The sequence below is a fragment of the Myotis daubentonii genome, chromosome 1 (assembly GCF_963259705.1).
Source record: "Myotis daubentonii chromosome 1, mMyoDau2.1, whole genome shotgun sequence".
NCBI classification, from domain to species: domain Eukaryota; kingdom Metazoa; phylum Chordata; class Mammalia; order Chiroptera; family Vespertilionidae; genus Myotis; species Myotis daubentonii.
Genome location: NC_081840.1, coordinates 119,773,552 through 119,800,197, shown reverse-complemented (window position 1 = coordinate 119,800,197; position 26,646 = coordinate 119,773,552). Strand labels below are relative to the sequence as shown.

The following is a 26,646-nucleotide window of genomic DNA, read 5'->3' as shown; positions in this document are numbered from 1 at the left end:
TTTAATGGCTGGTTCAACTTAAATTATTCAGTATTTCCTCTGTTCTATATGTAGTATGCCAAGTACATGGAAAACCATAGCATTGAAGGAGTGAGGCATGTCTTCAGCAGAGCTTGCACTATTCATCTCCCAAAGAAACCTGTGGTGCATATGCTTTGGGCAGCTTTTGAGGAACAGCAGGGTAAGAATGAGGAAACAGTTGATATTTTGGGGGATTTTACTTCTGGATGAAGATACAGGAATTGAATGTTAAGGGATAGTGTAGTGTAAAGTAAATGTCAGTAAAATTTTTCTGTAAAGGGCCAGATACTAAAGACTTTAGGCTTTGCAAGCTGTATAGCTTTTTACCTCAGAACTCTGCCATTGTAGCCCAGAAGCAGCCTTAGATAATACATAAATAAAAGAGTCTGTTCCAGTTTTTAAAAATTAAAAACAGGCAGCCCGGCCGGTGTGGTTCAGTGATTGAGCATCAACCTGTGAATCAGGAGGTCACAGTTCAATTCCCGGTCAGGGCACATGCCCAGGTTTCAGGCTCCATTCCCAGTAGGTGGTGTGCAGGAGGCAGCCAACAATGATTCTGTCATCATTGATGTTTCTCTCTCTCCCTTTCTCTCTCTCAAAAGAAAAAAAAAACTTTTTTCAATTAAAAAAGAAACATTAAGAAAACAGGCAGAAGGCTGGATTTAGCCTATGGGCTGTTATTTGGCAATGCCTGGCTTAGAGGATATTTCAAAAGTTTAAGCAAAAGCATAAACATTTAATTACTATTTCTAGGTAATATTAATGAAGCCAGGAATATCTTGAGAACATTTGAAGAACGTGTTCTAGGATTGGCAATGGTTCGTTTGAGAAGAGTAAGTTTAGAACGACGACATGGAAATATGGAAGAAGCTGAACATTTGCTTCAAGATGCTATTAAGAATGCCAAATCGAATACTGAATCATCGTTTTATGCTATTAAACTAGCCCGGCATCTTTTCAAAATACAAAAAAACCTTGCAAAATCAAAAAAGGTGCTTTTGGAAGCAATTGAAAGAGACAAAGTATGTATTTGTGTTTTTGGAGTATCTTCCATGAAAAACCAGTGGTCATTTTTTTGTTCTGTTTCTTAATTTTCATTTTGGCAACTATGATGAAAGATTTGGTCTGTATGTAATATATTTAATTACTAAATGAAGACAACAGTCCCTCTAAACTGACGTTGCCATTCTTTAAAAAAAAATTTGAATTATCAATTAAAAGGTTGCAGACATTGTTACATTCTATTTTCTCCACATTTAGAAATTGTATAGCAGATTTACTGATTATTAAGTAGAGTAGAGGATCTTGGGAGAACAAAAGCATGGCACTTAGCCACCCTACAGGAATTGTAGCAGTGAGATTACTCTCCTTTTCCAAAGGATTATTCTCCTTTTTATGTATCAGTTGATAGGCAGTGTATGGGAAATAGCTCATTTTTTACATTTTTAGCTGATCCCCAGGTCTGTGTAAGACAGGTTTATAACTGTTTGTTTCCAGCTGTTTAAGTTAATTATCTACAGTTGTAAAGATTTAATCTATTGAACGTACAGAGATCATTTTTTTCATGTTTTAGTTTATATTTGTTATGGGAAGTCAAGCCATATTAAACTCAAGATAGAATATAGGGCTTTAATTTATTGGCATTGGACAATTTACATATTGTTTGGGAAATAACTAAGATGATGGGCTATCAATGTGCTAATTGTTTTTTTCTTATTCAGTGAATGCTGAAAACATGTAACACAAATTACATTTTAATACACAATTTTCAATGTTGAACTTTTTAAATTGAGAGATCAAAATTAGGGCATTTTAAATATCTGTGGTCTAATCAAAATATCTAAGAAATGTTATTAACGATACTACTTTTTACACAGGAGAACACAAAGTTATATCTCAATTTACTTGAAATGGAATATAGTGGTGACCTCAAACAAAATGAAGAAAATATCCTAAATTGTTTTGACAAAGCTATACATGGTTCATTACCTGTTAAAATGAGAATTACATTTTCTCAGAGAAAAGTGGAATTTCTTGAAGATTTTGGTTCAGATGTTAATAAGTAAGATCTTAATTATATATTATCTATTTGAATAGTAAATGAGCATTGATAGTTTTGGTTGGGAATTTGATGATTAGTACAAATTAATATATTGTTAAATTTAAAATGTTTGCCTAGGTTACTTTTTCATCAGGTATATCTGAGGTAATTCAGTTTTGCAAATGTATGTATGTGCTTAATCGTAGGACATACGGTTTCTGTTTCCTTCCAAAGTATTCTTAAAATTTTAGCATGGTAATTTAAACAATGAGTGGATGAGGGAAGGCAGGAAGCAGCAATCCCATGAAAAAGGAAATGGATTAAGGATTGAACCTTGAAACACAGAAACATTTGGTATATAGACCACTAAAGGTGGATGGATTAATCTGGAAGAATGCCATTGTATTTCAGATTGGAAAAGAGAATGGAAATGGTTCTGCAGATGATACCTAATGGCCTCATCTTTGTGCATTGTAAAAGGCTGAAAGTTGAGGATGGTACAAGGATTCACTCTGGGGGATTTGGGAAAAGGACAAGTTTAAGATTTAAACTTGCAAAATAGAAGAGTAGAAATTTATTAGAGAAATTTATTTGCTGTGATTCCATTCTTACATGATTCTAGTAAGGAAATATCCCAGTTCCTGTTAGACATGTGCCTTCTCTAATTATTCTAATTTAGAGTTATTTCCATTGAAACAGCTATTGATAAAATAAGAATTAGTTGTGTGTCTGTGTACTTACATGTGTGTGTATACATTCTTGATGGCTTAGTAAAATTTTAAACTGAAAATCATTTAACATGAGTTACATTTTAACACAATGGTATATATGTGCTTGGCTTCAATTAAATGTTTTGTAAGAATTATCTAATGTAAAATACATAGCAATCTGATGAGGGGTATAGGTACTGTTATTCTTTCAATGGATGAAAAGGGTTTCAAGAAAACTTAGGGATTTTTTTTCCAAGGTCACTTAGCTATTACATTTTGCATCTGGGATTAGTTATTAATATTGTGCCAGCTGGATTTAGAACCTACTTCACAGTCTGCTCTTAAGCACCTCATGTCCTGTATATGTAATGTCTTCTGTTTGTTTTGCACTGAAGAAATTAAAAGAAATGGAATATGTAATTCTAGCTTTTAGTCTAGTTGGATGGGATGGTGATCAGAGGATATACATGTGTATGAGGTGACATATAAGTTTTAAGACTCTGAATCAGAATGGATTTATCATCCTTCATAGGGGAGGTAGGGCTTCATTTAATTAAGTACTGGATACTGATAAACTGAGAAGAGGATAAAATATAAAAGCAAGTTAAAATTCACATACAAATAACATCTGCTGAAGTAGAAGTGATGTTTGTTCGTTCTATGCTTTGAAAGCTAGTTTGAGTTCAGAGAACATGGAGTGTACACAATTGACAGTATGAAACTATTAGTGGTTTTATTGAGATTAAATGACATGTTAATTTGGTAATAATATGCAGACAAATCGGAAGTTCAATACAAAGATGCCAATTAGGTCCTTACAAGTACAGTTATTGAGGACCTTTAGTATTGGGTAGTATGTTGTTGAAATTTTTAGAAAGGTATAATGTGAAAAGTAAATGAGGCACTTAAAAATTTAGGTAGCAGTATAATGAATTGGTAAGAATTAATGTTGAAGTCTGACGAATACAGGCTTAAATCCTAGCTCTGTCACTTACTGATTTGTGTATTCTTATTTTCAAATTTTTTCACATGGAGATTCTCTGTATCACCTAACCCACAGGTTGTTAAAGGCCTTAAGGAAATTAGTCCATTTAAAGTGCTTGAAAATGAGTAAACATTTGACCTGAGATTACTGGTATTAACAATTTTACATGTCACATCAGAATTTTGTTAAAACTTATTTTTTTAATCAATGGTAACCAATTATACTATAGTTTTATATTAGTTCTAATTCAGTTTTATCACATGGCCAAATTTTAAAAGCATTTTATCCTAAATGCAGGTGTCTTCAATAGCATTGTTAAATTAGATTCAAAAGTATACAAATTGTAGAATTGTCAGGTCTCGTGTTGCCTTTGACAAAAACATCAAGATCCTTGTCTTAGTTGTGTCGTAGATTCGAAGGCAGGTTCTCCCCATGTATTATAAATGATAACCTTGGCCAGCATCCCATCAGCTTTAGACAACTGTAGTACAGAAAATACTTTTCCAGTAGCTCATAAAAAATTCTGGGACTCCTGCTTTGGGTCATATTCTCACCTCTAAACCATTAATTGGCCCAGGGGTATAATGTTACTAGCCAGGCCTATATCTTTGAACCACATAGAGTGAGAAGAAAAGTATAGGGCAATGGTGTCCCAAAGGAAATAGATAATAAAAGGTAGCTGAGGACAGATTAGGCTGCTGGCTCATTTAAAAAAAATATATAAATAAAAGGATGTCTATTGCAATATATTTTGTTTTCCTAAGTAGAAATAAATTTTTAAAATTAACATTTTGGGTTTTGTATATTTCAGTGGATTTTTTTTATTCCTTCTCAGGCTTCTGAGTGCTTATGATGAGCATCAAACACTCCTAAAAGAACAGGATTCTTTGAAAAGGAAAGCAGAAAATGGGTATGTACATATTTGTTGAATCAGGAAAGGATGTTTAAAAGATGACATTTTTCACTGTGGAAATGACTTTAAAGAAAAATATAATTTATGCTCACCTGAGGATATGTTTTTTAGAGAGAGAAAAGAACAGAGAAGACATATTTTTAAATGTTGCCTTTGCTAGGCCAGTGTGGTTCAGTGGTTGAACGTCGACCTATGAACCAGGAGGTCATGGTTCAATTCCCAGTCAGGGCACATGCCCCACTGGTGGGCTCATTACCCAGTGTGGGGCATGTAGGAGGCAAGAGATCATTGATTCCCTCTCATCATTGATGTTTCTGTCTCTCCCTCTCCCTTCCTCTCTGAAATCAATAAATATATATTTTAAAATTGTTTCCTTTATGTTGTGGTAATTGAGATACTTTATTTTCATGATTTGAAAAAATTGTATACAACTCTTGAGTGGTTGAGAACATGAGTAAAATAAATGTACAACGGTGACATTTATCTGTGTTAAAGTACTTATTGTAAGAGCTGTTAAAAGTTCCACTTTGACCTTTTATATAGATCAGAAGAACCAGAGGAAAAAAAAGCACACACAGAAGATACAACTGCATCCTCTGCGCAGTTGATTGATGGTGATTTACAAGCAAATCAAGCTGCATATAATTATAGTGCCTGGTATCAAGTGAGTTTACATAATTATAAATGAATTTTTTGTTCATATTATGTTATTAGAAAAGCATAAATTAGGGCAGTCTTTTTTATTTTAGAAAAAAACAGGTCTTCTGTTTCAGATGGTATAATACATTATCTTTGTGGTTAAGTCTTGGAATTTCTACAAGTGAATACATGCCTGTTTTCTTACACATATCTGCTTTAATTATTTTGTATGAGCTCAGCCATAGTTCTGGTATGCTAACATGTTTGCTTTTTCCTTTCAGTACAATTACCAGAATCCTTGGAATTATGGACAGTATTATCCTCCCCCTCCAACTTGATGGGAAAATATAAATATCAGATGGAGTGTGTGGAAAGTATAATGTTATTTTTTTTCAACAAGAGATGTAAACATTGGCTTGTCATATTTGACAACTTGTCTTCCCTGTTTCTGTGTAACATATGATTTTAGTATTAGGGAAAATGTCACTTAGTAGCTTACCACAGATACTATTTCCTACCATTTATAAAGTTTACTTTTTATTGGAGAACTATTTTTTTGATTTTTGCATTAAGTGGTCTAGAATTCTTTTGCAATGCATTTGCAACAGTTTTGTAGCCTTAAGGGTGGGAAAAAAACTGACTGCAAATCATGTCAGTGTAGTACAAGAGTCTGAAAATACATAAAGGGCTGGTTATTAAGGATTTACCTCTCTGTAAAAAGAGAGAAAAAAAACACACCAAAAAATGGATTTTTAACCTTTACTGACCAGGCTTTGTCTGCGTGTTTCAGTTATCCCTGTGAATTTTGATTTAACTGCAGGAAAGATACACACTATTAAAATAGTATGTCATGGCATAGAGATTACAAATCAGAAAATCGAATGTTTGCATCCCTTTAAAAAATGAAAATTGTATCAAAACTTATGTTGTTTCGGAAGACTTTGTATTTACAATATTCATGTAAATTTGTGAACAAGCTTTCATTTTGATCAAACTGATCATCTACATTTTTGTAATAAAACTGAAGACTCATCCACCAATTGTTATGAATTTATTTAGGGAATCACCTATTAACTTTATATAAAGCTGTTATATTCAGCTATTAATCTTACTAGAATTTCTTAGACCTTTTATCTTTTTCATTCCTCTCAATCTCTGTGCTTTTATCTTCTCACTATACAGAAATATTTAAAGATTTTAAATGAATGTCTGGCAAAGCTCTCCAAACAATTTGACTGCTGCTCCCTGGTTTGATGAAGCCTTAGTCCTGGTTAACCTAATCAGAACATTAACACCAAACAAATCAAGACATTGGGTACATTTTTATTGAGCCTTTAGTTTACAACATGAGGTAAAAGGAAAAGTTCTCCTTAACCAGTACTTTACACAGCTGTAGTAAAATATTTTAAACTGCAGGGATTTATAATGGATTACATTTCTTAATTTTTGGGACAAAGTAAACAAGTTCTAACATAACTGAATTTTCCAGTTCACTTCCATAACAATAGTAACCAGCTGTAATTAGTTACGTAACTTTCTTCAAGGCTATGGCTGATGTCTTTAGATCAGAAGCATTGCTGTTTCAATCAATATCCACTAATTCCACTTCAAAAATGAGTTTTGCATTTGGTGGGATTCTGTTCAAGAAGTTAAGGTAAATATGATGAAATTGCTTCTCATTCCCAATAATCTTAGTCTAAAATTAGAATTATGTAGACTGGATATTGGCAATTAACTACAAAGAAAAAGGCTTTGTAGCTGACTCATAGGCTAATGCATTCCAAGCATAGTGGTTCCTAATAGAGATCCCTTTGTAAATAGAAATTATAGGCTGACTAGGCTTTAGCTTGGCTGGGATCTTCCTTATCTGGATGCCTAACTAGTACTCCCAATTTAGCAACCACTTAATGAAAACTTGTTATTCAGTATTCAAAAAAAAATTTTTTTTTTTCAATCTAGCTGGGCATATATTAAATCAAAGTTCATATGAGGTAATACCTGATATTTTGCTGTTTTAAAATGGTGAGTTTAGAGAAGAGTGTGACTTTTATCTGATTGATCTTAACATGCTTCACAGAGAGAGAGCTGCAGCTAGCCAACTCATTTTAATAGGCTTAGAAGAGACCATTATATTTCCAAATAATTTTAATTGATAAGACCACAGAGGACTTCCAAAAACTTTTTTTCCAAACTTACAATGGGAATGGAACCAACAACAAAAAAACTACCTTCCCACTCAGCTGTTAGTAACCATTTAGTTCTGGTGGAATGGTCTGGAGTCATGGCTCTTTTTTTCTTTTTATCAGTATTGATCACAAAAGCTTACAGCATGTTGAACCTATGTTCTCCTTCATTTCACAACTGGTAATCCCCCATTTTTATAAATGCCTGAAATTACACTGTAGCAAAAATACCATGAGACATATCTGCATTCTACAATATGCTACAGTTGTTTGTATTGGGCACCTTAACTCCTTAAAGTAAACCCTTCAAACAATTGCCTGTCATAGAGGAAAACTTAAATCTCACAGTTTAAATCTTAAAAATTAAGAGCATGAGTAAGAAGAAGAAAGGATATTCCAGCTCAAGTTTGAATACTTTGTACCAATACATAATCCTATGTAATAAAAGGGTAATATGCAAATAGAACAAACAGCAGAACTGAACAACCGAAGCGTAATATGCTATGGCTGCTCAACTGCTCGCTATGACATGCACTGACCACCAGGGAGCAGATGCTCCGACCAGTAGGTTAGCTTGCTTCTGGGTCCAGTGGATTGGGACTGAGCGAGATGGCCTGGACATGCCCTGGAGCCCTCCTTCGGTCCCTCAGCCTGGCCGGTGCCCTCTCACAATCTGGGACTCCTTAGTGGATGTCAAGAGAGCTGGTTTCAGCCCAATCCTGCAGGCCATTTCCCTTGGGAGGGCACCAGATGCAGGGCTCATGGCTGGTGAGTGCTGCTACTGCAACATGAGCCTCTCCCGATAGGGACTGATTAGAGGTGAGCCTGTGGCAGGCACAGTGGAGCCAGGATGAGCTGGAGAAGCAGGTAGGAGCTGCAGGCAGCATTGGACTGCAGGTTTCAGCCCTATCCCTGCAGGCCACCCAGAGGGACCCCACCCGTGCACGAATTTGTGCACCGGGCTTCCAGTATTATCTGTATTGGAGGTGTTGACACAAAAGCATATAAATCAGGAATTCCGGTCTGAACAGGATTCCTGATCTGGAGGTTAACCTAGATAGCATCTTTCATACCTTCAGGTGATCCTTTTTAGTGTATTTCCTTTAATTACAAAGGAAAAAAGGATACTTGGCATCAGGCTGTCCTTTCTTTCCATAAGCCCATTCTGGTTCAATTTCTAGTCGAGCTTTTTCTCCTTTACTCATAGTCAAGAGCGCTTCATCCCACTAAAGGCAAGAATATAGAATCAAACTAATGATTCTCAAAAATACATGTGGAATCAGAAGACAGGTAAGGTTATATACAGAAAAACATTTTATTACTGGATTTCATTATGTCATAAATGGTAATGTCCTTGGGAGAGTCCTCAAATCACTGTCCTTTATTTCCTCAGAATATATTAAACCATTTTTTAAAAATATAATACTCAAATGCCTTAAATGATATAATGTAAAAACACTTTTGTAAACTGTAATATGAAACTAGTTTATTAGCACTATAATTTCTTTGCTACACTATTATATCCTTGGACAAATTTCTGAAATTATTTTTATAAGGATAAACTAACAAGTACTATCTCTAAAACTATCTTAAGATTACCAAATTGTTAATAGTGGAGTCATAATGGTTAAAGACAAAGTATATGCTAGAGCATTAATATATTTTGTAGAAGGTGAAACTACTCAAAGTGAGAGATTTCTGGGTTGCTGATACATTTTGTCCAAATTTGGATCTTAAAGCCAGTTACCAAAAATAGTTAAATACAATGAAAGGATATAGAATAATATGACTTAATGTATACTCTGTTGAAATGTAACTGTTCATGAAGTTCAAGGGACAGAGAGATTTGCCAAATACTGAAAATTAAGAAAATAAACTAGAAGAAATTTACCAGTAAGCAAATTAGATATAAAAGTAGAAAAATAGCTCAACCTGACAATTGCTCACAACTTAGTATAATCAGGTAGCATTAAGGTTATTTCCAACTAAGCCTTTAGTTCCAAATTATTTTATATTCTGGGCTCTGGATGATTGAATCATATTTTAAGACTTAAAAAGATAAATACACTGAAGGTTCTTATAACTTCATTTAAATATGTGTTTCAGTTATTAATGTTTGGTGTCCCGAGTAAAGACAAATTAAAATAAGTGGGCCCTAGCATGACAACCCGATTCAATGAAGCTGATAATCAGTACTATTATATTTCTTGTACACTGCAGTGGTCAGGTACAGCTAGCTTCCCCTTTTCTCAGTTTTCTTGTTATCTCACAGGGAAAGTTGGATAAAGGTATACTTATGTTTGAAAGATTTTCTGGTGTTTAAGCCTAAGTTGTGAGAGGTGAGGGCTATAGACCAAACTCTTGCTTTTATTAGTACTTCAGTGGAACAGATATTTTACCTTTATTGATCATGTTATAAGTGGTACAACAGCCATGCAACATCTTACAAGAATCTACAAGAAATTTAAAAAGCTAAACACACTAAAAATTAATTTTTGAAGGAAAAGATAAGAGGTAGGCTGGAATATTGGAGTCTCTGCTATATTACATGATTTAAATTATGTTCATTTAATCTTTGAGTAACCTTGAGATAGGCTGTACAGTCCTTATTTTATAGATAAGGAAACTGAGACCTAGAGACCTCACTAATTTGTGCCAGAACAGTTAGTGATGATAGCACAAATTTGTCATACTCCAAAGCTTGTTTTCATGATATCCCCAATCCTAATTCTTTATAGTACCATGCCACAAGTAGCATGTGCCAGAATCTCTTGACACACTGCCATTTTTTACTTACTCCTCTGATAACTTTGCCTATTCCAACCTTAAAACTTAAAGGCTTGGCATTTTTCTTCTTCTTCGAACCTGTAAAACAAATTTTCCTTATAATTAATGATGAAATTAAGTTCCAAAGGGAAAACAGGGATTTAACCCTTTGCGGTCCAATTTTATTTCTGGAATTCAAACAGTCTGGTCCAAATTAATTGATGGGATTGAATGTTGAACCAGTTTGCCGTGTCTCAGCCTCGACGTTGGACCTGCTCCTAGAACCTGGTCTGTCAAGTCAGCTTCCACGTTGGACCGAAAAGGGTTAAGTCTGTAACTTGATTTCAGAACTTATAATACTGTGCATTTGGAAAAATGCAGAAAGCCAGGTAATTTACCAAGAATATTCTTGCCCTAGCTGAATTGGGTAGAGTTTGGCCTTCAGACTGAAGGGTCCCGAGTTCGATTCTGGCCAAGGGCATATGCCCGGGTTGCAGGCTCGATCCCGAGTGTGGAGTGTGCAGGAGGCAGCCAATCAATGATTCTCTCTCATCATTGATGTTTCTATCTCTCCTTTTTTCCTCTCTGAAATCAATAAAAATATGTTTTAAAAAATACTTTAAAAGAAAATTTTTGATACAAAAACAATTATGGCCTGACTGGTGTTGCTCAGTGGTTGGGTGTCAACCTATGAACCAGGAATACACATGCCTGGGTTGTGGATTTGATACCTAAGAAGGGATTGTGCAGGATGTAGCCAATCAATGATTCTCTCATCATTGATGCTTCTATCTTTCCCTTTCTCTGTGAAATCAATAAAAAATATGTAATTAAAAAAACACCAAACGATTATGGTTGAAACAGTGGAGAGGGGAAAGGACCTATATTTACACCACTAATGCAAGGTATCCTGCTTTTTACATTAACGCTAGAGGCCCGGTATATGAAATTTGTGCATGGGTAGGGTCCATTGGCCTGGCCGGTGATCAGGGTCGATTGGGGCCTTCCAGCTGACAGCCAGGGCCTCCCTTCCCTTGCTGCGGCTCCCGGCTGGGGCCTCCCTTCGTTCCGTGCCGGCCCCCTGGTGGTCAGTGCACATCATACTGAGTGATCCAACTCCCGAGGAGACACTTTACATATTAGGCTTTTATATGTATACTAGAGGCCTGGTGCACAAAAATTTGTGGACCCGGGGGGGAGGGAGGGTCCCTCTGCCCGACCTGTGTCCTCGCAGTCTGGGACCCCTCAGGGGATGACCACCTGCTGGCTTAGGCCCGCTCCCCGGGGGATTGGGCCTAAGATGGCAATCAGACATCCCTCTGGCAGCCCTCGGGGGATGCCCACTTGCCAGCAGGGAGCAGACCTAAGCTGGAGTCGGACATCCTTAGCGCTGCTGAGGAGGCAGGAGAGGCTCCCACCACCACTGCTATACTGGCAGCCGTCAGCCTGGCTTGTGGCTGAACAGAGCTACTCCCATGTGAGAACGCCCTGACCACCAGGGCGCAGCTCCTGCATTGAGCATCTGCCCCCTGGTGGTCAGTGTGTGTCATAGTGACCAGTCATTCCCAGTACTTCTGCTATTAGGGTCAGTTTGCATATTACCCTTTTACTATATAGGATTGAGGCCTGGTGCACGGGTGGGGACCGGCTGGTTTGCCCTGAAGGGTGTCCCAGATCAGGGTGGGGGTCCCACTTGGGTGTCTGGCCAGCCTGGATGATGGGCTGATGGCTGTTTGCAGCTGGTCACACCCCCTTCAGGGTGGGGGTCCCCCTGGGGTGCCTGGCCAGCCTGGATGAGGGGATGATGGGTGTTTGCAGCTGGTCACACCCTCTTCAGGGTGGGTGTCCCCACTGGGGTGCCTGGCCAGTCTGGGTGAGGGGCTGAGGGCCGTTTTCAGGCTGGCAGGTGACTGAAGCTCCCAACCTCTCCTTTTTTTCTTTTTTTTAACTCTGGGATTTATTTACCTTCTATGTCTGTCACTGGAGCTGAGAGCCAGCTTTAGCTCTGAGGCTCGGCTCCAGCTCTGAGACCTTGGCTGCTGATCTGGGTTTGTTTGGGTTCTATAATTGAAACACTGTTGCAACTCCAGCTCTGAGGCCCAGCCAGCTGAAAGCAAGTTTCTGGGGATTGTTTAGGTTCTATAATTGCAACATAGTTGCTTAGACTGCAGTTCAGAGGCTGGCAGCGTTAGGCGGGGAACCTTGGCTTCCTCCAACACTGGAGCAAGCAAGCCTCCTGTTCGCTTCAGCTGCCTGGCTGCTGGCTGCCATCTTGGTTGGCAGTTAATTTGCATATCTCGCTGATTAGCCAATGGGAAGGGTAGCGAAGTTTCGGTTAATTACCATGTTTCTCTATTATTCGATAGGACTAGAAGCCCGCTGCATGAATTTCGTGCAATAGGCCTGCCTTCCCCTGACTTCCAGCACCGGTTTTCCTCTGGCACACAGGACCCAGGCCTTTGGTCCGGCCGCAGTGAGGTTTGGCTTCGCTGCAGCCGCAGCAGAGAAGCCAAGCCTCTTCAGTCTTCAGTCTTCACTCTGGCTGGAGCCTTCAGTCTTCATTCCGGGCCTGCGTATGCAAATTAACCACCACCTTTGTGGGTTAATTTGCATAGCCGCTCTGACTGGCTGGTGGGCGTAGCGGAGTGACACCAATTTGCATGTTTCTCTTTTATTAGTGTAGATAGACTAGAGGCCCGGTGTATGAAATTCGTGCACTGTGTGTGTGTGTGTGTGTGTGTCCCTCAGCCCAGCCTTCATCCTCTCCAATCCGGGACCCCTCGGGAGATGTCCGACTGCTGGTTTAGGCCTGATCCCACAGAGATTGGGCCTAAACCTGCAGTTGGACATCCCTCCTGCAATCTGGGACCGCTGACTCCTAACCACTCACCTGTCTGCCGGCCTGATCGCCCCACTAACTGCTCCCCACTGCTGGCCTGATTGCTCCCTGTTCCCCCCCGCTGGCCTGATTGTCCCTAACTGCCTCTGCCCCTGCCCCTGCAACCATGGCTTTGTCCAGAAGGACGTCCAGAAGATGTCCAGTCTAATTAGCATATTACCCTTTTATTAGTATGGATACTAAAGTCTAACTTTGGGACATTAACCAAGTTTAGTCTATGCTGCTTCTTTGTTTTTGCTTTTCAATGACCAAGAGGTCTTTATTTACCCAGCCAATAAGCAGTGAACTGAAGAGACCTCTTCCAAGTACATCACAGGTGCAAAAGACTTCTGGAAAAAAGTAACAGCCAACAAAAAGATACTGCTAACAGCTCATCTACAAATATTTTATAATGCCTTAAAGCCAAAAAGATAAGATTACATTTAGACTTACTTGTTTGAATATTGGTATCAAAAACAGTTCCATCCTGTAGTGTTCCTGTATACCAGCAGTGAACAACATCTCCCTTTTTGGGGAAGTTGGTTTTATCCCCCTTTTTAAGAACAGATTTTGTATATTTTGGTGGACCCTAAAAACAAAGACAGACAATACATACATACTTATTAACTTATGTCCTTCTTTTAGAAGGATGACAGAATACTTATAGCCAATTGTCCCTGCTTGGGTAGCTCAGATGGTTAGAGCATCATCCTAATACATTAAGGTTGTGGGTTCGATCCCTGGTCAGGGCACATATGAGAATCAACAAACAAGCCCTGGCTGGTGTGGTTCAGTTGCTTGGGTGTTGTCCCATGCACTGAAAGGTTACCAGTTTGATTCCAGGTCAGGGCACCTACCCGGGTTGCAGGCTTGATCTCCAGTGGTATGCAGGAGGCAGCCAATCCTTGTTTCACTCTCACATCGGTGTTTCTCTCCCTCTCCCTTTCTCTCTCCCTCAAAATCAATTTAAAAAATCACCCAATCAATGCATAAATAAGTGGAACAACAAATACATGTTTCTCTCTCCCTCTAAAATCAATCAATAGCCAACTGTGACCTAAGTCTGGTCACAGAGTTTCATAGATTTGGTAAATTATTTTGCCTTTGGTCCACCTCTATGAGTTGAAGTCACTATCTCATTTCAAGTCTGTGATGAGAATATTAGTAACTAGGATGTTTATAATTTAATTTCCAATAACTTTCAGCTTCTTGGAAACCAGTTTTGGTGGTTTTTTTTGACAATTCTGTGAATTATTCAACAAACCATAAAATGAATCCAGTTATTCCCCAAGGTTAGAAATATTACTATTCCATTAAAATCATAAGGCATTAAATAAAGTATTGTTACATTTTCTTAAAGATTTCAGTGGTTTTAGCATTACTAAACATTTTTAATATATGTAAAATTAGAATGAATAGTTGTGTTGGATTTGTTTCTGAACTTGAAGTTCACACAATGAATGAAATTATCTACAGACATTACCATAACAGGCATATTTCATAGAACAAAGCAGGATTATCAGGGTCTCTTTAATTGTTTTAGCCAAAGGCTAATCTAATCAATGATGATTCATATATTGTGAAGAAAGCAATTTCTCAGATTTAATATATAGAAATTGTATAGTATAAAACATTTAGTAATGGGAAAGGAAGTAAGAGAGATTAAACGCCTATTGTTTACCAGTCACTTAACACATAACATCCCACTTAATCCTAACAATCCTCTGAAGGAAGGTATCACCTACTTGTATTTTTGCAGATGAGACTGAGGTCCCGGGAATTTATGCAACAGAGCTAGTGAGTAGTAGAAAATGAATATGAACTTGAGTTTGAATCGAAAACCCCTATTTTTTCCACTATACCCAAGTAATAGTGATAATAACCTTTACTGATGTTAATAGTTAATATCTATTGAATGCCCTATGTGCCAGTCACTATTCCAAATGCCTTACATAAATTGCCTTTCTTTCACCCAGCTGGTGTTGCTCAGTGGTGAGAGTTGACATAGGAACCAGGAGGTCAAGTTCCATTCTTGGTCAGGGCACATACTTGTGTTGCAGGCTCAATCTCTGGTGGGGACGTGCAGGAAGCAGCCAATCGATGATTCTCTCTCATCATTGATGTTTTTATCTCTCTCTCTCCTCCCTTCCTCTCTGAAATCAATAAAAAAATCTATTTTAAAAATTGCCTTTTTTTCCTACTCTATGTTTACATTTTTATGTTTTTTTCCTTTAATTTTTTTTTTATTTTTACATTATAGTTTGCATTCAATATTATTTTGTATCAATTTCAGGTGTATAGCAAAATAGTTTACAAAGTGATCCCCCAATATTTCAAGTATCCACCTGGCACTATGCATAGCTGTTACAATAAATTGACTTAATTTTCACTTCCTTGTGAGGTAGTAACTGTTATCCCTGTTTTGCTGATAAGGAAACATAAGGGTAGGGTGGTTAAGTAATTTGCTTATGGCCCTACAGCTCCTAGGTGGCTGAGCAGAATTGGAAACCAGGCAGCTTGAATATAAAGCCCATGCTCTTAACTATTTTACTACTACAAGCACATATGGAAATCAGGTGTTATAGAAGTCATTTCCTTATGTCAATTCATTAATTTCACAGCAATCTGACAGTTTTTACCCCATCTTTTATAGATAAAAGTAAGGCCTGGATAGGGTAAAAATCCCTATCCACTTTTAAGGATTAGCACTTTGAACTAAAGCTAAGTGGCCATCCTAAATCAAAAGGAAGTCACATCTATAGCTTGAGTAAAATGTGCATTATAAAAGTAAACATTACCTTCCCCCCTGACACTCCCACTATAAGCTTACTTTATGGCACCATAAATGGTCAGGTGTCTACTGGTAGCAGTGTGAACTGGAATCATCTCTTTGGAATACAATTTAAAGATGTTTACAGTGTAACAAGTAATTCCATTTATAGAAATATATGCTCAAGAAGTAATTTGAATCTTAGGAAAAAAATCTTTATGCAGTTACCCTATGCAGATATACTATTATCCATAATAGCAAAATAACCACATTTTATGATAATAAAATTTTATATTTTTAATAGTGGAAAAATCCTAAGGAAAAAAGAAAACATAAAAAGAAAAAAACAGTGGAAAAATTCTTACAACATTAAGGGAAAAACAAATAGTTCTAACTACAGTCATGTCTCAACTATTTAAATAAATATATGCATAAAAATGTTAAGAGAAAACATTCTGGGATGTTAAATATGTTTATTTCAAGGTGTTGAATTATATTCTGTATTCTCTATCCTTTTCTGTTATTTTGTATTTAAAAATAGCATGTGCCCTAGCTGGTTTGGCTCAGTGGGTAGAGCACTGGCCTTTGGACTGAAGGGTCCCCGGTTTGATTCTGATCCAGGATAGATGCCTGGGTTATAGGTTTGATCCCCAGTATGGTATGTGCAGGAAGCAGCCGATCAATGATTCTCATCACTGATGTTTCTCTCTCTCTCCCCCTCTCCCTTCCTCTCTGGGAGAGAAAAAAAAAAGTGTGTGTGTGTGTGTGTGTGTGTATATATATATATATATAATAAAATAAAAATAGTATGCTATTTTTGTTGTTGTTAATCCTCACCTGAGGATATTTTTTCCATTACTTTTTCAGAGAGAGTGGAAGTGAGGGAGAGGAAGGGAAAGAGAAAGAGAGAAAAACATCCATGTGAGAGAGCCACAACTGCTTGCCTCCTGCACGCTCCCTGACTGGGGGTGGGGAGCGATTGCACAACCCAGATATGTGCCCTTGGCTGGGAATCGAACCCGAGACCCTTTGGGCCAACACTCTAACCATTGAGACACACCTGCCAGGGCAATAGCATGCTATTTTTACATCAGAAAAACCAAATGGTTTAAAAATGGTTACTTGACAAAAATCTAGTAATACTAGAGGCCTGGTGCACAAATTTGTGCACAGGTGGGGTCTGGCTGGTCACCCAATGGGGCCCCATCGGGCTGGGCTGGCGGGGGGAGGGACCACGGGCATTGGCCGGCTGGCCCCACACTCTATCAAGGTGTTGGGGGCTGACTGGGGGCTGGGCTGGCGGCAATGAACAGGTGGCGGCTGGCCCTGCCTCTGACCAGGGTGTTGGGGGCCAATCGAGGAGCCGGGCCGGCCGGGGGATGGGAGGCCGATCAGGCTGGTTGGCTGCCGCAGCGCGCATCATAGCCACCAGTCATTCCAGTCGTTCTGGTCGCTGAACTTTTATATATATAGACATATCCCAAATTTGGAAATAATTTTTTAAAATATATTTTTATTGATGTCAGAGAGGAAGGGAGAGGGAGAGATAGAAACATCAATGATGAGAAAATCATTGATTGGCCATCTCTTGCATGGCCCCTATTGGGGATCAAACCCAAAACACAGGCATGTGCCCTGACTGGGAATTGAACCATGATCTGGTTCATAGGAAGATGCTCAACCACCAAGAGACATCAGCTGTGCTGGGGGAAAAGGATTTTAATTTAAAAAAAAAATTTTTTTTTTGTTAATCCTCACCCAAGAATATTTTCCCATTGATTTTCAGGAAGAGTGGAAGGGGCAGTGAAAGACAGAGAGAAGGAAAAACACTAATGTGAGAGAAACACATCAATTGGTTGCCACCTGCATGTACCAACCAGGGCCAAGGACCAACCCTACAACTGAGGTTTGTGCCCTTGACTGGAATCAAACCCAGGACACTTCAGTCCTTGGGCTGACACTCTATCCGCTGAGCTAAACCAGCTATGGCAATAAAAAAAAATTTAAAGCTACAAAATGGAATGACTACATATATTCTATATAATAAAAGCCTAATATGCTAATGATATGCTAAGGCTGCTCAACTGCTCACTATGACATGCACTGGCTACCAGGGAGCAGACAGTCAACTGGTCAACGAGTCGCTATGACATGCATTTACCACCAGGGGGCAGATGCTCCAACCGGCAAGTTAGCTTGCTTATCTGGCCAATTGAGACTGAGTGAGACAGGCTGAACATGTCTGGGAGCCCTCCCTCAGTCTCACCCTAGCTGGCCAACCTCTGGAGTCCCTCCCGGGTCCCGATTGTGCACCGGTGGGGCCCCTTGGCCTGGTCTGCGCCCTCTCTCAATCCGGGACCCCTCGGGGGATGTCAGTGAGCCGGTTTTGGCCCGATCCCGCAGGCCAGACCGAAGGAACCCACTGGAGCATGAATTCGTGCACCGGGCCTCTAGTTTATTATGTGAGAATATGTAAATTACATAATATTTGAAAGACAAGGTCTCATTAGTGAACAAAAACTACATTTAGTTAAATCTTAATGTCATTCTATTGTTTTCCTATTTGTTGTTACATGGGCATGTTGTGTTATCTACATTAGAGGTCCTAGAATAATAATTCAAACACACACTTGGTAGTTATGGTTCAGCAGTCTTAACAGTGAAGGTGCCCATCTGCCCACTAATGGCCTCCATTCAGTGTTTCACAAAGTGTCTTTTATGGATCACTCGTTCCTTGGCATTGCTAACAGTGTTAGAAGAAAAGGAGTCTAATATAATTAAGTTTGGAAAACATGATTCAAAGCTAAATATACCTCCATTCTGCAAGACTGCTCAAAGCTGTCATTAGCTAATAATATATACTGTGAATCAAAGTAGGAGACACACGTACAAGTTTTAATGATGCCAGGAAAACAATCTTGAACTTCTGGGACTTACATAACACACTTTGAGAAATGCTGCTCTAGTTATTTAATCTGATTTTTAATCTGATTTTGGGTTTCATTGCAAGAATCTGGTTGGTTCATGGTGAGAAGTCATATCAGTTCTTAGGCTGTTCTGGAGAGTCATATGCTTGAATGAACCTGGTTCTTAGGTAATTTCCTGGCTTTGCAGCAATTTCTTAGTCCAAAGTGATGAAAAGAACTATATTCCCAAGATTGGGTCTGACCTAGGTACTTCTAGACCCAGAGACAAAGGGACTTTGAGAGTAATCATTCAATTACAATGAACTGGATCACATCATAGCCTCTAAAGATAAGAATATATTACCTAACTGCTCCTATTATTAATTTAAGAAATATTTGAGCATGTTCTATGTGTTAGAAACTAGAGATACATAGGTGAATTGGCAGACATGTTACTGGCCCTCCCTGTAGCAGAGTACAGACATGTCTATAATTACATATGTAGTAAGACCTGTAGAGGAAGCAAAGGATGCTAAGATAAAGTGGATATAGAACTAACAAGTAGGGAAATTAAAAGAGGCACTAAGTAAGTAATAAAGGATGGAAGTGGGAAAGGGCAGTTTTATAGACAATGAGCAGCCATTTGTGGCTGAAGAGTATTTCTATAGAAATAGTAAGTCTGAAGCTGGGCGGGGGCCAGACACTGGAAGACTCTGAATGTCATGCATGCTGCCCAGTAGAAATACACTGAGAGTCACAAATGTAGTTTTCAGCTGTTTAGTTCCACATTAAACCAATACATTCAACATATTTCAACATGTAGTCAATATAAAAAATACTAAGGTTTTAACATCCCTTAAAAAAAAATAATACTAAGCCTTCCCCAGACCAGTGCTCTAATCACTGAGAAAACACAGCCAGGGCCCAAATAGTTATTCTAGTAAGTTTTCTAAAGTAATATTCTGCAAACCACACCATGCTCAAGAATCTTTAGTAAGTCTATCAGTCTAGAATTACACTGTCCCGTTCAGTAGTCACTAGGCATGAACAGAGAAAGCAGACAGCAGGAATCAGCAAAGTACTGGCCCAGAGGCTATGGAATCCAGGTGCTAGAAAGACAATGAGAGCACATAATTGGGTTCAGGCTGGCCAGCTAAATGAAATGAAAAGAAGTCCTGCCCTAGTTGGTTTGGCTCAGTGGATAGAGAGTTGGCCTGTGGAATGAAGGGTCTTGGGTTCAATTCCAGTCCATGGTACATGCTCGGGTTGCAGGCTCGATCCCCAGGAGGGGGCATGCAAGAGGCGGCTGATCAATGATTCTCATCGTTGATGTTTCTCTCTCTCTCTCTTGCTCTCTCTCTCTTCCTCTCTGAAATCAATAAAAACATACTTTAAAAATGTCATTAAGAGGAACATGATCACAAAACCCTGAAGGCTACTATTTGCAAATGCAAGATGAAAACCGGTGGGAGTAACTCAGTTTATATGACACAAGATTATGGTCAAGAATAGCGGTCACTTACACTTTATTTTTAGTTGTTCTGACATTAACTCACGGATCCAAAAATAAATAAATAAATAGGTCTTAAATAAATAAAGAGATAGCTTAGGACCCTCACAGGATCTCTTTGGATTGTCTTCAGCCCTTACTGCCTTTTACTTTTATTTGTAAGTCTCTTTTAACCTTTTAATGATACACTTTCCTTATTCTAATTTTCTGTAAGGTAAACTATGTTGCCAATTGCTTTACAACCCTTTTAGTAATTATTATACCTCTATTTACCTTATTAGCTGCTCAATATTTGACTAGTATAACATGTATTAAATTATACACTTGTGATAAACCTCAAAATTGCTGTGTGTACCTTTCCACAAACATTAATATTTGCTTTTCAACTAACAGGAAAAGGTTATGCAAATTAACTAGCTTTAGTCATAAGACATTTACACTTCTATACCTGATCTTATTTATACTCTTTCCACTAATACCCAAATGCTTCACCTTATCAATAGGCTACACCTCTTTACAATAACGAGTAATATTATTATTAGGTTATTATCACTAATATTAAGACTGCAGGGAATGAGTGGCAAGATCATAATCAGTTCGGCTCTACTGAGGCTGTTCTAAAAGCAGTCCTTAGCTCCATGAAGGCTGTCCATTTGCAGAAATGATTTTATCTGGGTCTTCACATCTTTGTACCAATATATAAAACCTGGGTTGGTAAAGATTAGAAAATGAATTTATACCCTGCAGGCAGGACTGGACAATTTCTATTGCCAAGGACACTACGTACATTTGAAAAAGCTAAAAATAACCAAACGAAGTTTCTTTCACTCAGTCCAACTTGGCTATAGAATGAGGATCTTAAAATAGCTTTGAAAGCTCTGAAGTTCTGGACAGACATAGAGGCAATATAAAAAGAAAAGCTAGGCCTGGCGAGTGTGGCTCATTTGGTAGGAACATGATCCCGTACACAGAAAGGTCCCGGGTTTGATTTCTGGTCAGGGCACATACCTATCTTTAGGGCCCATCTCCAGCCCCAACCAATCAAGGTTTCTTTTTTCACATTGATGTCTCTCTCCCCCCCTCCCTCTTTCTCTCTCTAAAAATCAAAGAAAATATCCCAAGGTGAGGATTTAAAAAACAACAACAACAAAAAAAGCACAAAGCTAGAGGTATATCAAAGGAAAGGCTTTCTGACTGTAAAGCACTGGTTCTTAGGCTTCCCCACCAGGCCCCCACAGCTTAGGCCTTTCTCTGATTCAGTACACCTAAGGGAAATACACTACAAATTAGTGTTTGGCTTACTGTTTAGTGGCCATATTCAACTACCCCTTATTATGAGAAATCAGGGCTGCAAAATAAATATTTTTCTCAAATTCACATAAGAACTAAATAAAGCCGAAACTGGTTTGGCTCAGTGGATAAAGCGTCGGTCTGCGGACTGAAAGGTCCCAGGTTCGATTCCGGTCAAGGGCATGTACCTGGGTTGCGGGCACATCCCCAGTAGGAGATATGCAGGAGGCAGCTGATCGATGTTTATCTCTCATCGATGTTTCTAACTCTCATCTCTCTCCCTTCCTCTCTGTAAAAAATCAGTAATATATATATATATATATATATATATATAAAAGAACTAAATAAGAAAATATTATATACAAACCTCATCCAGAGTCTCTTCAGACTTGGTTTCTTTGGGTTTATCTTCATTAAGCTTCACATTTTTCACCTGCTCAGACACTTTATTTATACTTTCAGTACCCTTGAAACGCTGTAGAGAAAATATTTTAATGTTTATCATGTTCAGGATTGGCTAAAAGCTAGGAGAGACATCTAGATATGCAGCTTCAATTAAATGAACATCTACCTGTACCATGAATATAGGCTACACTACTCAAATGTAAATAGAAACTGCCTAAGAACAAAGAATCTTATGTAAAGCATTTTAATCAACACATTACGACTCTCAAACCATCTCACAAGATAAATTCAGAAAGGAGAATCATAACTTAGAGATATGAATATTATTCAAACAACTCCTTAATATTCTTTTCTGTGGGAGATGGTCATCTCATAGTGAACACATAGTGGGGAATGTCTTACAATTTGGTTTTCTAAAGGCTCAGCATAAGTCTAACTTACTTTAAGTTCATTAATAAAACGGGATTTACGTTGGATTTATAATTTTTCAGTGCCCTTAAGAATTTGTTAAAAGGGAAAAAAAGTAATAATTTGTTGTCTTAAATGACAAGAGAATTATTTTAAAAATCTGGTCCCTTTCAAAATATCAAAACATCCTGCTAAACTGCAAATTAGCTTCACTAGATTTGACAGCCAGTCTATTTAGGGTTACAATTAAGAAAATTTGCAGGTGCAAAAACATCAACATATTCTGCAAATAAATGCATTCAAATTTAATTTGGGAAATATTCAAAATAATATTCTGGCAATCTACACTAATAAAAGAGAAAGATGCAAATTGACCATACCTTCATAACACCCCACAGCCAATCAGGAGCGAGTACGCAAATTAACCCGACAAAGATGGTCCGTTACTTTGCATACTCAGGCACCAAGTGGCCAGGGGTAGGGTGGCTGCTTGCACGTGTGCCAGCACCAAGTGGCCTGTGTCCCGGGGACGGGTGTCCTCGGGACCCAGGCCGCTCTGAGCCTGTAAGCCTATAGCAGCTGGGGTCCCAGAACGCCCCCAGCCACTCTGGGCCTATGTGCGCAGGCACCGAGCGGCCGGGGGTGGGGCAGAAACGTCCCCCGCAGTGAGCCAGCAGACAGCAGTCCCCCACAGTGAGAGAGCAGACAGCAGGGCCCTGCTTGCCCCTGGCAATGGCAGCAAGGGGCAAGCAGTCCCCCGCAGGGCCCCCACAAAGAGCAATCAGCAGGGCCTGCGGTGGCATCAAGCAGGCAGGTCCGCAGAGAGCAGAGAACCACGGGGAGCAGGCCTAAACCGTCAGTAGGACATCCCCTGAGGGCTTCCAGATTGGTGAGGGTGCAGGTCGGCTGAGGGACACCCCCCCCCATGCACGAATTTCATGCACTGGGTCCCTAGTAAAATACAGTAACACTCACCTTACTTTCAAAAAGATGGTTATAGGCTGTAACCAAATGGTCCTTGTTAGCTGTCTTGGCCACATTTTTAATGTTTCCTAATAACTTATGTTCTGCAAGAAACTATAAAGAAAAAAGCTGGTTAGTCAAAACAATTTTCCTCATATAAGGGTCTAAAATTACAAAATGATCTTTATATTAGTCATTGTTTTCAATAGTACTACTAATGATGGAAAAAATGAAATATTGTATTTTATACCCTACTTCATAACAAAAAAATTTAAAGATTGACAAAAACATAGAGTACTTGTAAGATTTACATGCCTAGACTGTAATATTATACTGTGAGTGCTGTATCAGAGCTCACAGAAAAGCACATTTATACAGCAAGCACACTTTGGTAACTGGGCAAAGGTGCTCCTAGCACAATGGGGGCCTCCAGCCATATTAGGCACAGCTATCTCACAATATCTGTCACCCATTCTTGGCAGGCTGAGCAGCACTGCTACACAATGTCAGATATACAGTGGTTACATTTATGGGCTGTGGAGTTAGACCATTGGGGTTAAAATCCTAGCTGGTTTTAGACAAGGGACTAAGCTTTACTAAAGATTCAGTTTCTATATCATAGTGGAAGATTAGTCACAGCATGTATGTCAGAGGGTTGTTGTAAGGATAATCCACAATATAATTACCTTTCTCTCAAATATAAGACTAAATTGGTAAATGGACACCAAAATACTATTGAAATATCATCAAAATTATTTAACTTCAATTTAAAATCGTGTAACGTGGGGATTTTAATGCTTCCTTTACTGTTCTATGGTCCTTGCTTGATTCCTCATTTTCTTTTTGTTGTTCTCTGACTCTTTGAACCTTCTGATAAAGCAATTTTTCTAATACTATTCTATGGTATTTTTTTCTCTGCCACTCCTAGAGAAATGTTCTAAATGATAAAGGCTGATGGGGAAAGGCTACTTTAATTAAACAGAAATAATCACTTGCTTCAGCACTCTTGTGATTTTTTTTTTTTAAATATACTTTATTGATTTTTTACAGAGAGGAAGGGAGGATAGAGAGTTAGAAACATCGATGAGAGAGAAACATCGATCAGCTGCCTCCTGCACACCCTGTACTGGGGATGTGCCTGCAAACAAGGTACATGCCCTTGACTGGAATCGAACCTGGGACCCTTGAGTCCGCAGGCCGACGCTCTATCCACTGAGCCAAAGCGCTTAGGGCTCTTGTGATTTCTTTAGAAAATGTTCCAAATATCCAACATATAAATATCTCCTTGATATCTTATGATCAATAAACTGATGAATATCAAGTATAGGTTTAAGTATGTGCATGAACAGTGGAGAATATGCACTTCAAAGACGTTATAGCCCTAACCGGTTTGGCTCAGTGGATAGAGCGTCGGCCTGTGGACTGAAGGGTCCCAGGTTCGATTCCGGTCAAGGGCATGTACCTGGGTTGCGGGCACATTCCCAGTAGGGAGTGTGCAGGAGGCAGCTGATGGATGTTTCTCTCTCATCGATGTTTCTAACTCTCTATCCCTCTCCCTGCCTCTCTGTAAAAAATCAATAAAATATATTTTTTTAAAAAGAACGTTATAAAAATATCTCCAAGTCTCTTGAAATTAGCCAGTTTTACATTAGATACCACATTGGAATGACGTGTTTACAAGAATTTGATGGAGCACAGTATTGAGGGATAACATGTTACTAAATGATATGCCTACTCTATTCTAGTTGAAATATGAATCGGTTTAAAGTAATTCCACTAAAATGGTAAAACGGTATCCCTGGACCACGGTCTTTCTGTTTCATCCTTGTAGCCCCAAACACGGAGCACAGCTCTTGCTGTAGATGTACCAATATTTACTGATGTCAAGATGCTTGTTCAGGAGCATGGAGATGGAAGTTGGAGAATCATCCTACTCCCCTCGAAGAGAAAATCTACAATCTTCCTAAAGAACCCAGAAACAATATTTCTAAATGCTAGCTTAGAAGTGCATAAGAAAACTGTAGAGAAACCAGATAGAGACTGCTGCTTCTATCTGATAGGGGGCGATGCCGCGGGCATAACCAACTGGACAGTCGTTCAACAATTCAAGACGTAGGAATGGTCTTAATTTCTGAAGGAAAAAAGTCTGAAGAAATTACTTGTGACCAGACATGGTTAAGATGGAGACTAAGCTGAAAAAACGCAGGGCGCGCCCTGTAAAGAATGAGAAATAGACTTCTTCGCTTGTTTGTAACAACGGGAGGCCGCTGTACATGAATTGCACATGTAAGTCCACAGTGTAAAGATGAAAAGGTCATGTAAAGAGTCCGTGTTTTTAAAAGTTAAAAGCGAAAGCTATGAATTTTTTTTTAAAAAATCACATGCATTAGTGTTAAGTATTAGGAACTGATGAGAAAAGCAAGTCGCACACATGGTTCCCACGGAAATCCCATCCGTCCCAGGTCCCTATAGGCCCGCACCCCCTAGAGGTCTCACCCCCGCCCCGCTCCCCGCCCCGCTCCCCGCCCCTGCCCGCGCGGCGCCCACGTCCCCCGCTTCCCTCGTGCACGGCCTCCGCCCTCATGCCAGGGCCCCAGAGAGGTTCTAATAACGCGACTGCTCCCAGCGGGCCCCCAGCGGCAAAGCGGCTCCGCCCGCAAGCAGGGCCGGCGAGGGGCAGGAGGGACTCCGGCGCGAGGCCTCTCGGGCCTGCCAGGCCTGCGGCCGCGGGACGAGGGCGGGGATCGGAGGGATACGGAACCCACGGGCATCTCCGGGGGGGTGAGGCGTCCCTCGGCCGCCCCAGCCCGGCCGCCCCGCCGCCTCTGGTACCGAATCTGAACCGTGGTCCTGTAGAAACTTGATAATGTCCTTCTTGGGCAGCTGCTCGCTGCGCAGCTGCTCCACGGTCCAGGCCCGCTGTGGGACAGCCGCCGCCATCTTCCCCCGCTGCCGCGGCTTTCCTGAGCCGGCCCGCGGCGCTGCGTCGCCCCGCCCCCAGGGGCGTGGCCCCGGCTCGGCGCTGAGGGGGCGGGGCCACTGCGCCACCCCGCGAGACTGGGCGGCCCTTGAGTGACGTCTAGGCTGCGCTTTGAGGGCTTCTTTTTTGAGTCCGGGTAAAACCCAGCTGATGTGACCCTGGCAGATGATGGCACGCTGTCATCTATTCTTAGTTGGAACCCCTGTGAGGAGACCTCTGATATTTACCCACAATTGTTTTTAACGTCGGGCTACTATGCCTTTTTAATATATATACAT

General features: G+C 39.7%; 2 protein-coding genes and 1 non-coding gene across 13 annotated transcripts in view; 2 read left to right on the top strand and 1 right to left on the bottom strand.

The window, feature by feature from the left end:
- PRPF39 (pre-mRNA processing factor 39) overlaps positions 1-6,349 on the top strand; it is a 28,537-nt gene extending 22,188 nt beyond the window's left edge. For 7 of the 8 annotated variants that reach the window (XM_059659181.1, XM_059659171.1, XM_059659207.1 and 4 more), the window contains 6 exons: positions 55-181; positions 775-1,043; positions 1,899-2,083; positions 4,593-4,667; positions 5,214-5,334; positions 5,591-6,349. In XM_059659181.1, coding sequence (XP_059515164.1) covers positions 55-181; positions 775-1,043; positions 1,899-2,083; positions 4,593-4,667; positions 5,214-5,334; positions 5,591-5,647 — 834 coding nt within the window. In that variant the 3' untranslated portion in view covers positions 5,648-6,349. The remainder of the gene's footprint in view (positions 1-54; positions 182-774; positions 1,044-1,898; positions 2,084-4,592; positions 4,668-5,213; positions 5,335-5,590) is intronic. The other variant, XM_059659233.1, reaches the window with a different exon arrangement.
- Positions 1,122-1,207, top strand: LOC132225224 (small nucleolar RNA SNORD127). Its single transcript, XR_009450821.1, has one exon. It is a non-coding gene; the product is annotated as a small nucleolar RNA SNORD127 (small nucleolar RNA).
- A 267-nt stretch (positions 6,350-6,616) lies between the features above and the next one.
- FKBP3 (FKBP prolyl isomerase 3) lies at positions 6,617-26,390 on the bottom strand. 4 transcript variants are annotated; one of them, XM_059659318.1, is made up of 7 exons: positions 26,221-26,390; positions 23,401-23,502; positions 21,980-22,087; positions 13,590-13,725; positions 10,290-10,357; positions 8,566-8,718; positions 6,617-6,946 (listed from the first exon to the last, which is right to left on the bottom strand). In XM_059659318.1, exons 1-6 carry the CDS (start codon positions 26,326-26,328, stop codon positions 8,596-8,598), a joined length of 645 nt encoding a protein of 214 aa, XP_059515301.1. In that variant the 5' UTR covers positions 26,329-26,390; the 3' UTR covers positions 6,617-6,946; positions 8,566-8,595. The 4 variants fall into 4 exon arrangements, with proteins under 4 accessions (XP_059515301.1, XP_059515286.1, XP_059515310.1 ...); XM_059659303.1 differs by having other exon boundaries at positions 8,621-8,718; XM_059659327.1 differs by lacking the exon at positions 6,617-6,946 and adding an exon at positions 13,425-13,486 and having other exon boundaries at positions 8,616-8,718.
- Between the last annotated feature and the right edge of the window lie 256 nt (positions 26,391-26,646).